Raw genomic sequence first — 10454 nt, forward strand, 5'->3', positions numbered from 1 at the left:
TTGTTATCAAACCACTGCAATTGGAATAATCCAGCCAAATTACCCAATTCAATTGCCAAACAGGGTCAAATGGCAGTGGGTATGCAACCCAACGTACACCGCACTTTTTCGAAAAATTATGAATTTTTCTTGGAAAGTGTCGGGTTGTAAACCGCTTTAAATAAATACGGAATGCGTGCGATGACACTGACGCTGTTTTCGAATGAATTACCTCGCACGTCAGCTATATTTTCCCCGATTTCCCCCACACACGTGTGAAAATTGGTGAAAATAAAAATAACCATCCCGGCGAAAACAACTCGCGCCCAACGTTTCATTACCACCCCGACACGCACACAATCGATATCGCGCGCAAATGGGGCCAAAAAAGTGGTGAAAATGCAGCGAATTCTGAGCGTGGAGACGAGCCGCAGCTCCAACGTCACCTCCGAGTACGTCACCAAGAGGCTCTGCTGCAGCTTCATCCTCACGGTGGCCTTCTTCGCCGTGGTCGGAGGTAAACATTTAAAAAAATTGAGTTTATTTCACAATGCGTCAAGTTGTTTGTTATTCCGCGCCTCGGAATCGCGTGAAAACAAATCCCTTGCCAATCGAAATAATTTATTAAGTCGTTCGATAAAACTCGCGATAATTAACTGTTTGTTTGACTTGTGATGCAATGCTTTCAGGGTTTTTCCTCGGCCGCTTCGCGACCGAAAAAACTCTACAGAAATTGAGATACGAGCTGATCGAGGTGTCGAAAAAGCTGACAATGTTGGACCAGAACTTGAAAAACACATTCCAGGACAATGCGAATTGCAGTCGGAGGATAAATTGCGAACACTTGTCTAACTTTTCGCGCGAAACGACGGCCAAATCCGTGCAACAGGTCCTAGACGTCCTCAATCAGTGTTTCCACGACGGATAATCTAGCTTATGTGTGTGTGTAAATAAATGACCAGAATTAACGATCGATGTTTAATAAATAATTGTTTTTTCTTCGTTGTTTGAATGTGCGATAATGTTGCATCATTGTGTCGCACAATTACCTGGCCCCAAACAATCGATATAAGCACAAACGCAGCCTCTGCAAGAACAGTCTATCACTTAAATTGGGATGATTTGAATGAAATAATCACTCGATAAGAGGCGTCCCGCGTGTCAAGTGCTAATTTAGTGACGCAACTGCTCCAAGTGCCCGTAATTTATTTAAATGTGAATTATTAATTACCTAGCCATTCGTTATTTTGTTCCGCATTTCTCACGCAATTAATTATTCAAAGTAATCGGTCAAAGTGTCTCGAAATGACCCCGATTAGAAGAGTTTTGGTGATTTATGTCGGAGGAACCATTGGAATGGAGCGCAACGAGAATAATGGTAATGAAAATTTTATCAAAGTCAACAATGTGGCTAGATATTTCCGGTTTTGGCTATTTTTAGTTTACGCTCCGTCGCCGAATAAGCTTTTACAAAAATTGAAGTTTCATTCACAAATGCATGACCAGGTCTTGGCCAAAAAGTTCATCGGAGAGTTGGGCTACAACCAACTGGTTTTGCCGTAAGTTTCGGCGGGGTAATCAATTTGGGGAAAAACACAGTTCGTTTTCAGCGAAATTGGAAACGAAGTCGTTCTTTATGAGTTAAAGGAGTACAATCCGTTGCTGGATTCGAGTAATATGTGCTCAAAGGACTGGATCCGAATTGCCAACGATATTGGGGTATAAATTAGAGTAAAAAAAATTTGATTTATTTATTGAATTTTTTTTAGAAAAATTACGATAAATTCGACGGTTTTGTGATACTTCATGGAACTGACACGCTCGCGTACACATCGTCTGCTTTATCATTTATGTTGGAAGGGCTCCAAAAGCCTGTCATTTTGACCGGATCTCAAGTGAGTCACTAAAAATTATAAACAGTTTTTTCCAATTGTATGAATGACAAGGGAGATTTATGAAATTTTTCGTCTAGTGTGCGGAGAACTATAAGTTAGGAGACGAAACGATTTTCTGAAATTTAAGAAAAAAAATATAAAATATTTAAAATTTGCGTTTCTCTTATTATTGAATAATAGAAACAAATCTTATCGTCTTGTAGCTGTTTTGCATAATAAATAACTAGTTTTCCTAAAAAAAAAAAACACCGAAAAATAGTTACTCACTGCCTGAAACACCAGGTCCCGGGTTCGATCCCCGCCCCGGCCAATTTTTTTACCCGTTTTTTTTCTAGATTCCTATCTTTGAGACGCGAAGTGACGCGAAAGACAACATCCTATCGTCGCTAATCCTCGCCGGCTGTTACAAAATCCCCGAAGTTTGCATTTTTTTCGCCAATAAATTACTGCGAGGCAACCGAACGGCCAAAATCAGCTCAATACACTTGAACGCTTTCGACTCACCTAATTACCAGCCTTTGGCCGAGGTCGGAATTGACATAAAAGTGAACAAACACTTCATTTTGCAGCCCACAAGCCCCTTCCAAGTCCACACGAAATTAAACTCAAATGTGGGTTTGTTGAGCTTTTTCCCCACTATTACTCCATGCATGGTAAGGTTCAAGAAACTGTTAAATTTTTTTTTGTCAACCAAATTCTAGTTTAGGGCAATTTTGCAATGTCCGTCAGTTGAAGGGTTGGTTTTGCAAAGTTATGGGGTCGGGAATATTCCCTCAAATCGGACCGAATTGCTTCAAGTGATTGAGGAAGCAGTGAGGAGGGAAACTGTGATTGTGAATATCACGCAGTGTCCGCAAGGCACCGTTTCGGCGACTTATGAGACCGGAAAGGTTATTTAATTTTAATCAAAAAAATAAGAAAAGTTGAGGGTAAAATTTTCAGGCGCTTGAAAAAATCGGCGTTATTTCGGGTCATGACATGACAGCTGAAGCCGCTCTCACGAAATTGTGCTACGTGTTGGGAATCCCCGGACTGACGTACGAGCAACGAGTTTTGGTAATTTTTATACAAAGTTGACAACACTGTGATTGTTTGATTGGTTGTTTCAGTTGATGAAGGAGAATATTCGAGGCGAGTTGACGAATAATAATAATATTTACTGATGAGATAATTTATTTGTTGTGATTTTGTGAGCTAAGCTTTTTTTAATAAAAAATAAAATTACTTCTGCGTTTTATTTTTGTTGCCAACCTAATAACCATGAAATAAAATCCCAAAGTCCCATATCACAGCCCATATTCCAAACTTAACAGTGTTTTTTCGGATTTCTAAGAATCTTCTTTCGAAACTATCCATAATAACCACAAAATTTTAATTATTTTAGGTTTTTACAGTCATTTTAAATGGGTTTTCATTAAAAAATTGTAACTTGTTTTTTTCGAATTAGGATAAAATTTCGGAACTAAAATACAAAAAATCCGAAAACCAACATTTATTTAGCAAAAAATCGTCATTTCTTCTTATTGTTGATGGTGTGCACAAACTTGGTCAATTTCCGGATGGACCTTTGGCTGATCTGACACTGCCCATACTCCTGGGCACAGTTTTTCCCCCCTAACCCATTCGTGACGGCATCATGGACCACGGACCCTTGGACCAAGTCCAGCACCCATTGGCTGGACGCCAACCCATCAATAATCTTATCACTGCTCGAACTTTGCCCCATTTTCACACTCTGAGCCGAACTTTTAACCGCCCAACAAACAAATCTCTGTAGACAGGAAGTCGAGTCAATCCCATTTTCGCTCAAACTTTGGTCAAGTAGCCTCAAATAGCCCCACCATTGTAGCCCATCATCTAAAACCGATCGAGTTGGCAATGTCAGTATAAACGTCAAATTTTGTGTAAAATTTGTAAATTTTGTCCGTGTAAATTCAATATGGAAAATTATCTATTTTTGTTGGAACTGTTTGTGGATACGGTCACTTTCTCCTCCAACCTCCCCTCGTACCCCCAGGCCCCCGACGTGACGATCTCCGGGGGCGTGGGGAAGGACATCAAGATGGACGTCTTCACGCTTCAGGCCTTCCCCGACTGTAAAATTAGGCGCGCAAAAAACAAAAAACCCCAAATTGTGTTTCAGCCAGCGAGAGCCAGAAGGAAATGCAGATGAACTGTGGCAGGTCCACGCTGTTTGCCTGCACCCCTGAGGAGTTTCTCAGCAAAATCAACGCAAATCCTTTCGAGATCGTGGTCTACATCAAGAATAAGCCCATTGGGAGTGCGCCTATTTACTGGACGAGGGATTTTTTCACGCTGGTCAAAAAATCGAAGGAGACTTTTGGCGTCAGCGGCCCGGCTTCAATGCAAGACCAGTTTTTGCTGAAAGAGAAGGAGTCCGACCGGATTATGGGCGACATCAAGGCTAGTGTTAAACTGTCAGCGTTTGGGAACAACATCCAGACGAGTTACCAGCTCTTGAGCAGCGAACAAGACGCCAAAAGGAAGTTTCTGATTAGGGGGGCGAGAGGGCAAACCACCTTCCAGTGCCAAAAGTACAGTTTTTACGCCCCCTTCAAATATCCCATGAGAGTATTTACCTCCCAAGGGAGGAAATAACGTACTTCCTCATGGAAAATTTGGAAGATGGACGATATTTTTTAAAAATGCCGTCGAAAAAATTACATGTATAACTCGGGAGGAAATTGATTACCATGTCTTTTCTCTCTTGGTATACAAATACCTATAGTTGACTGAAAAAAATTGACGACTAAATTTTTAATAGAAACATAAAAAAAATAATAAAACTTCATTGCATTATTCACGTAATGGCTGTTTTCCGGCAGTGCCAACCTGACGCCTGTTTATAAAAAAATTGATAATTTTTTTTAGGATGAATGGACATTCTGACGAGGTCCTCCCTCTCACATGTTTATTTTCGGACCAGCGGAGTAACGACGCCTCGAAAAGCCCCTCCTCGCACGAAGAGGAGCCCCTTTCGTGGATGGCCCTCTTCAAGTCAACCCTCGACCCCAAATACAGCAGCCTCCCTGAGGAATTTAACGTCGCTATCTCGAACGTTTTCACCGGCAAAAACACCTCAGCCCTCACGTTCGACATAGTCTCCTTGATGGAAAAACCGGAAGAAAACAAATATATCGATTTAAGAATCCGCGGGGGTTCCCACGGTTTTATTTTCGAATTTGACAAACCGGGCGATTCAAGTCTTAACGAAATTAAACTGGACTTGGAAGAACAAGGTGATGATGCAGAAAGCTTAACTGTGGAGAAAATCAATCGAATGTTGTGCAAAAATAAAGATTGTCCTGCCGCCAAAAAATTTAAACAGTTTGGTATCGGCCCATTGGCCAACACTAAAGGCCTTGGGGCGGTTTACGGCGAACCGTCATTACCCACAACTTATGGTATAAGTCAAACGTATGGTGTTTTCGACGAGTACGGCCCTTATGGGTTGTTCTCGCGCCCTAAACGCCCATCGCAACCCTTCATTCCGAAGGAGGACAAGCCCGATTGGCGGGAATCGTGCTGGAAGCCCAAAAAATCCAAAAAAGATAAACCGTGTGGTTGTCACAAACAGGACCACAGTTTGTGTTATTGCCAAAATTTCGATTCTCCTTTACGTTTGACAGGGGGCGGGGTCTGTGACAGCCCTTTACGTTTGAAGGGTGGCGGAATGCTTGATTATGACGATGTCAAGAGCCCTTTTCACGAATGTAAGGAAGTCATGGATCAATTTGACGAAGTCTTACGACAGTATAAGAAAGCTTTGGGCCCTTGTGGCCAAGTCACGTGCCCTTTTGCCCCCAATGTCACTAAAGAAAGTTGCAAACAGCGTTGTCAACACGACCAAGATGTCTACTCGGTTGACGATTATTTCAATATGGCGGAACCGACGCCTCCTACTGTCACTAAACAACCAGCCAAGGAGAAATTCAAGGTTAAAGGCGCCTGTGGCTCCACTAAATGCGCCTACGCCAAGTACAAAAGGGGGCTGCAGGACGAAGACGCCGAAATGGAGTTGCAATATCTCCCAGCAGCCCCCTCGGGCAAGTGCGGACATCCCAAATGCCCATATCCCGTCCAACCAGACCTGCCCCCCATCCACTGGGATTGCCCGGACCCACTCCCCAAAGGTCGGTGCAAAAATCCCGACTGTCCCTATCTCCCCAAGGAAATCAAGTGTTTGAATGCCGTTTTGGCCAAAGGACCGTGCGGGAATTTCAATTGTCCCTTTTCACCGCCACCTCCGTGTGATTCACCGACGTGTCCTTTCGCCAGTAAGGAGTGTCCCTACGCCGAAAAAAGCGAAACTGAGAGTGTGTGTGACAATCCCGAGTGTCCCTTCGCCCCCAAAAAGGAGAACAGTTTGTGCGATAATCCCGAGTGTCCCTACAGAGGGAAAAAGGAACCGCCGCCATCTTGTAGCCCCCCGCCACCGTCATGTCCCCCTGTTAATCCCTGTCTCCAAAACCTCCTAGCCTACTATGCTATGGTGACCGGGAATGGCGATTTGTTGCGTGTTTGTTACGGTGGACCTGAATGTCCTTATGATAATAACAAGGCAAAAAAGAAACCGTCTCCGTGTTACATCCCGGACGATCCCTGTGCCAATCCCAAGTGTCCCTACGTCAAGCAAAAGCCTTCTCCTTGTTACCCTCCCAACGATTCCTGTGCCAATCCCGAGTGTCCTTATGTGAAGAAAACGCCCTCTCCTTGTCACCCTCCCGATGATTCCTGTGCTAATCCCGAGTGTCCCTACATGGAAAAATCCCCCGATATGGAGTGCGACAAAACGAAGCAAAATGACGATTTTTGCGGCAATAACGAGTGTCCCTACGCCCCCAAAACCTGCTACACCAAACCGCCCCCTTGTTACCCCCCCGAGGAGGAAGGGGTGTGTCCCGGACCCCCGCCTTGTCCGTTTAACTTAAGTATTTTACAATCCCTCCTCCCGTTTTTCCCCATTACGATATGTCCTGAAGGCACTTGTCCCTACGGAGGGACGGGCCTCCAGGACCTCCTCCAAATGTGCATGGGTGCGGTGGAGTGTCCAAAACCATGCCCCCCGCCGCCACCACAACCATGCACCATGATGGAGGAGAAAAAAGACGGTGACGTTTGTGCTAACCCGTCATGTCAGTACAAAAAAACCGACGAAAAAAGCAAGGAACTGAACGAAGGAGTTGAATACACGAGTGAGACACGTGTGGAGATTGACAACGCCCCTTGTACCCGGGAGACGTGTCAGTCACAAGGCGGCCAATTGGTTTGCACCGAATGTCCATGTAGTGGCGGTGGGGGTGGCGAGTTTGAAGGGGGTGGCTTGGAGGAGGGGGCGACTGAATACCGATCCGATACTCGGATTAGTGTCGATATGGCCCCCTGTACCCCCGGAACGTGTAAATCGAAAGGGGGGAAGTTGGTTTGTGACGTTTGCCCGTGTGGTGGTAGGAAAAAGGGCGCCGAAATCGCAGGGGGGAAGAAGAAGAAGAAGAAGAAGAGGAAGCGCTTCGTGTACACAATTGGTGATAAGTACCCCGGGGTTCATATCGGGCATAAGGAGTGCGTCCTCCCGGCCCATAACGTCCCCCCACGGATGGGGTGGCTGTGGAACATCTTCACCCCGTGTCTTAACTTGAAACCGCGGCGTGGTTGGAGGCCGGGGGCAATTGCCAAGATTGTGGCCGAGAGGATCCGCAAGCATCGGGAAGCCCAAGGGTTGCAAATGCTGGAGTTGAGGGACTTTCGAAGGGGGAAGAAAGGTGGAGGGGCGTACGAGTCCGGGACTTCGATCAACATCCAGCCGAAGCCCACTTTGCACATTAAAAAGCACGATGGTTGCTACTGGATTACCATGAACCCGCTCAAGGATCCACACACTCTGGTGGAGAACGAGAGTCCGTACATGGACTGCACCCCAATGCAGTTCAAAATCGTGAAGAATAAGAAAGAAGGGGAGGAGTACAAGTCGTGTTTTTGTGGCGAAGGGGAGGTGGGTGAAGAGTCGTCAAGTGACAGTGAGTTGGAGATTGAATTCACCCCGCCAGCTGGGATCATACATCCTGAACGGTTCAAGAGGAAGAGGAATGTGGTTCATTGCGATACGCAGTACCTGGCGACTGATTTTGAGGCGAAGTCCGAGAAGAGCGGCAAGAAGGGGAAAAAGGGGAAGAAGGATAAGAAGAAGAAGGGCAAGAAGGGGAAGAAAGGGAAGAAGAAGAAGTGATTTTTTTTCATAATTGATTGTGTGTGTGTGGCGTCTTGAATAAATAATTCGGCTTACCGTTGCGTGTTTTTTTCGACATGAGGAGGGCGATCGCGGGGATCACGACACTGAAGGCCAGGGCGATGGCGCCGGCGAGGACCACAGCCCCCACGTTCAAGTTGGCGATGGCGCCCTTGGCCATGTCGACGGACTTTTTGACCGGGATTGTGATGAAAGGGACGTTGAATGCCAGTTCCATCTGATCAAGTTTGTGAATTTTGCAAAATTGGGGAGTGGATGACTTACGCTAATGTCGCCGTTTTGCTCGGTGTTGAATGTTAGCAGTTTGTAGGATTTTGATTGGGTCTCCATTGTGTGGTATTTGCCAGTCACGTTGTTGCACAAATTTTCGGAAATTAGGATTGAAACGAGGAGTAAGTGGGTAATGGAGGGCATTTTAGCAGTGTTGAGTGGAGCTCGAGTGTGGCACTAATGATACGTTTTGGGTGTTTGGGGACTTTCGTTGAAGCTTAATCACAAGTTATGCAAAATGAAGCCGAGCATGAATGAGGATGAACACAATAGAGTAAATAGAAAGTGTTTGCATTTGGGATTGATTGTGATTTTTTGCACTATTAAGAGCGGCGCAGGTTTTGCATTGCTTGTCGAGTGAAATTATAAACATTTGGTTTGATAATTTGCGAAAAAAAACTGGAACAAACAACACATCTTGGAATAATGCGAGAAAATGGGTGAAACGTCCATCTACAGTTGGAAGGTTTTTCGTCGTGGGACATTAACCGATGCTGTATTTTATGTATCAACCGCTTTTACTTACTATTTGAGTAATATTTTTTAATTTTTTTTTGTTCCTAATTTATAATTAAAAGAAGCGTTTGAGGAATTTATCTCTCAGACAATTTTCCACAAGAGAAAGACTATTTCTTTTTATACATGATTTTTGGTTACAGATTTTGAATATTTTTCCAATGTTTAATACAAATTGTCACTATATTTGCTTTTAGAAAACATTTTGCACGAATTAGTGGTTCGTCTTCCGAGAAAAATTTAGGTGCAACGAGCTGTATAATTGCCACAATTACATTTGCAGCTCCTGTAGAAAAGAAATTTTACAAATTTAATCTTTATTAAGAAAATACAAGTATTGGCATGGCTGTTATTCAATGATTTAAGTAACGAAATTATAAAAATTGGGGCCGAAAATCAGACTGATCATCACGTAACACCGCCAAACGTAAGCCCCCTTGAGCCAGCCACTGAAACAAGTCAAGAAAGTGAAGCCTCTTTGATGAAATCTCAATTGTCCATTGTCTCTGTCCAAGTGAGTGTGTCACAAACATCATATATAAAAACCCGACGACATTTCACTTCAAACCCAGTGCGACAATGAACACCCTATTGTGCTTGTTTCTCCTCGGCTCGGCTTTCGCCTCGCCTAAAAAATACCACCCGGATGAAGGGTACGTCTTAATTTAATCCGCCACAATTTTTAACGATTTTTTTCAGTTTCCAGCCCTCTTCAGTAAATCGCTACTACGAGTCTGATTTATCGGCAAATTCCTCCAAACTGGAGAAAAAGGACGAAAATTCGGACCGCCTCCGGTTTGGAATTCCGGTTAGTTCGTACGGAAGCACCGGGAACGGGGTCCAGTACGGGAGCAACAGCGGCGTTGGCTATGTTTTCAGTCCGATGAAAATCGACGTTGGGGGCATAGCCTTGGGGGCCTTGATCGGCCTGGGGGCGGTTCTGATCGTCCCGAAACTGGCGGCGGTTTTCGCCGGCGGGCACGGATACCGAAGTAATTTAATTCCAAATCGTTATTATTGTTATAACTGATTTATTGAAGGTTTGGAGAACGATATGTCGGCAATTACGGACGTTTTGGCCCGAATTGATAATTCGCTAGAGCAGCACAATATTGACAGTAGTACGTGTATGCAGAGGGTGATTTGTACGTATGTTAACGAGGCCCAGAGGAACATGATGACTGGGGAAGCGAATACTTTAGATCAGTTTATCTATGCTGTGGCCAAGTATGTGTTAATTTTTTTTTTGGTTTATTTTTTATTTTTGTTCGTTTTAGTAACACTCTGTTTTCGTATATGCTTGACGGTACTGCGGTCAAACAAGCCGTAGATATGGGCAAAGAAGGAGATATCGAAAAATGTGCGTCTTTGTATGCAAAGTGTCCCATAAGTAAGGAAAATGTGATGAAGGTGATTGCGAGTTTGCTTCCAGCTTAAAATGCTCGAACTGTAGTTATGTATTTATTTTTTGTAGATTAGTACTGTTCAAATAAAACATTATTTTTAATGACTTATTTACTTTCGTC

General features: G+C 44.1%; 4 protein-coding genes across 5 annotated transcripts; 3 read left to right on the forward strand and 1 right to left on the reverse strand.

Moving 5' to 3' along the window:
- The first annotated feature begins 186 nt into the window (after nucleotides 1-186).
- LOC659399 (uncharacterized protein) lies at nucleotides 187-3098 on the forward strand. Of its 2 annotated transcripts, none has more exons than XM_965709.5 (9): nucleotides 187-496; nucleotides 669-1357; nucleotides 1421-1538; nucleotides 1590-1698; nucleotides 1749-1874; nucleotides 2210-2527; nucleotides 2576-2764; nucleotides 2817-2930; nucleotides 2984-3098. In XM_965709.5, exons 2-9 carry the CDS (start codon nucleotides 1285-1287, stop codon nucleotides 3035-3037), a joined length of 1101 nt encoding a protein of 366 aa, XP_970802.1. In that variant the 5' UTR covers nucleotides 187-496; nucleotides 669-1284; the 3' UTR covers nucleotides 3038-3098. The 2 variants fall into 2 exon arrangements, with proteins under 2 accessions (XP_970802.1, XP_008195408.1); XM_008197186.3 differs by having other exon boundaries at nucleotides 188-496; nucleotides 1395-1538.
- A 250-nt stretch (nucleotides 3099-3348) lies between these two features.
- Nucleotides 3349-8763, reverse strand: LOC103313580 (uncharacterized protein). Its single transcript, XM_008197185.3, has 3 exons — nucleotides 8407-8763; nucleotides 8179-8359; nucleotides 3349-3731 (listed from the first exon to the last, which is right to left on the reverse strand). Exons 1-3 carry the CDS (start codon nucleotides 8554-8556, stop codon nucleotides 3385-3387), a joined length of 678 nt encoding a protein of 225 aa, XP_008195407.1. The 5' UTR covers nucleotides 8557-8763; the 3' UTR covers nucleotides 3349-3384.
- On the forward strand, nucleotides 3725-8179 carry LOC659255 (uncharacterized). Its single transcript, XM_965580.4, has 3 exons — nucleotides 3725-3970; nucleotides 4018-4429; nucleotides 4767-8179. Exons 1-3 carry the CDS (start codon nucleotides 3814-3816, stop codon nucleotides 8119-8121), a joined length of 3924 nt encoding a protein of 1307 aa, XP_970673.1. The 5' UTR covers nucleotides 3725-3813; the 3' UTR covers nucleotides 8122-8179.
- Nucleotides 8764-8818: 55 nt separating the features above from the next.
- Desi (Desiccate) lies at nucleotides 8819-10435 on the forward strand. Its single transcript, XM_015981513.2, has 5 exons — nucleotides 8819-9442; nucleotides 9501-9581; nucleotides 9628-9920; nucleotides 9969-10155; nucleotides 10206-10435. The coding sequence occupies exons 2-5, from the start codon at nucleotides 9508-9510 to the stop codon at nucleotides 10363-10365; spliced, it is 714 nt and encodes a 237-aa protein (XP_015836999.1). The 5' UTR covers nucleotides 8819-9442; nucleotides 9501-9507; the 3' UTR covers nucleotides 10366-10435.
- Nucleotides 10436-10454: the final 19 nt, after the last annotated feature.

The sequence above is a fragment of the Tribolium castaneum genome, chromosome 3, assembly GCF_031307605.1.
Source record: "Tribolium castaneum strain GA2 chromosome 3, icTriCast1.1, whole genome shotgun sequence".
Taxonomy (NCBI): Eukaryota; Metazoa; Arthropoda; class Insecta; order Coleoptera; family Tenebrionidae; genus Tribolium; species Tribolium castaneum.

Excerpts from the sequence above, each read along its gene's own strand:
- LOC659399 (XM_965709.5), top strand. The coding sequence starts at position 1,285 with ATGACCCCGATTAGAAGAGTTTTGGTGATTTATGTCGGAGGAACCATT. Across the intron at positions 1,539-1,589 it reads TACAACCAACTGGTTTTGCC|CGAAATTGGAAACGAAGTCG; the intron begins GTAAGTTTCGGC and ends GTTCGTTTTCAG. Across the intron at positions 1,875-2,209 it reads TCATTTTGACCGGATCTCAA|ATTCCTATCTTTGAGACGCG; the intron begins GTGAGTCACTAA and ends TTTTTTTTCTAG.
- LOC659255 (XM_965580.4), top strand. The coding sequence starts at position 3,814 with ATGGAAAATTATCTATTTTTGTTGGAACTGTTTGTGGATACGGTCACT. Across the intron at positions 3,971-4,017 it reads GCTTCAGGCCTTCCCCGACT|CCAGCGAGAGCCAGAAGGAA; the intron begins GTAAAATTAGGC and ends ATTGTGTTTCAG. Across the intron at positions 4,430-4,766 it reads ACCACCTTCCAGTGCCAAAA|GATGAATGGACATTCTGACG; the intron begins GTACAGTTTTTA and ends AATTTTTTTTAG.
- LOC103313580 (XM_008197185.3), bottom strand. The coding sequence starts at position 8,556 with ATGCCCTCCATTACCCACTTACTCCTCGTTTCAATCCTAATTTCCGAA. Across the intron at positions 8,360-8,406 it reads AGCAAAACGGCGACATTAGC|ATGGAACTGGCATTCAACGT; the intron begins GTAAGTCATCCA and ends AAACTTGATCAG. Across the intron at positions 3,732-8,178 it reads GTCGAAAAAAACACGCAACG|ATGATGGGCTACAATGGTGG; the intron begins GTAAGCCGAATT and ends GATCGGTTTTAG.
- Desi (XM_015981513.2), top strand. The coding sequence starts at position 9,508 with ATGAACACCCTATTGTGCTTGTTTCTCCTCGGCTCGGCTTTCGCCTCG. Across the intron at positions 9,582-9,627 it reads AAATACCACCCGGATGAAGG|TTTCCAGCCCTCTTCAGTAA; the intron begins GTACGTCTTAAT and ends GATTTTTTTCAG. Across the intron at positions 9,921-9,968 it reads CGGCGGGCACGGATACCGAA|GTTTGGAGAACGATATGTCG; the intron begins GTAATTTAATTC and ends GATTTATTGAAG.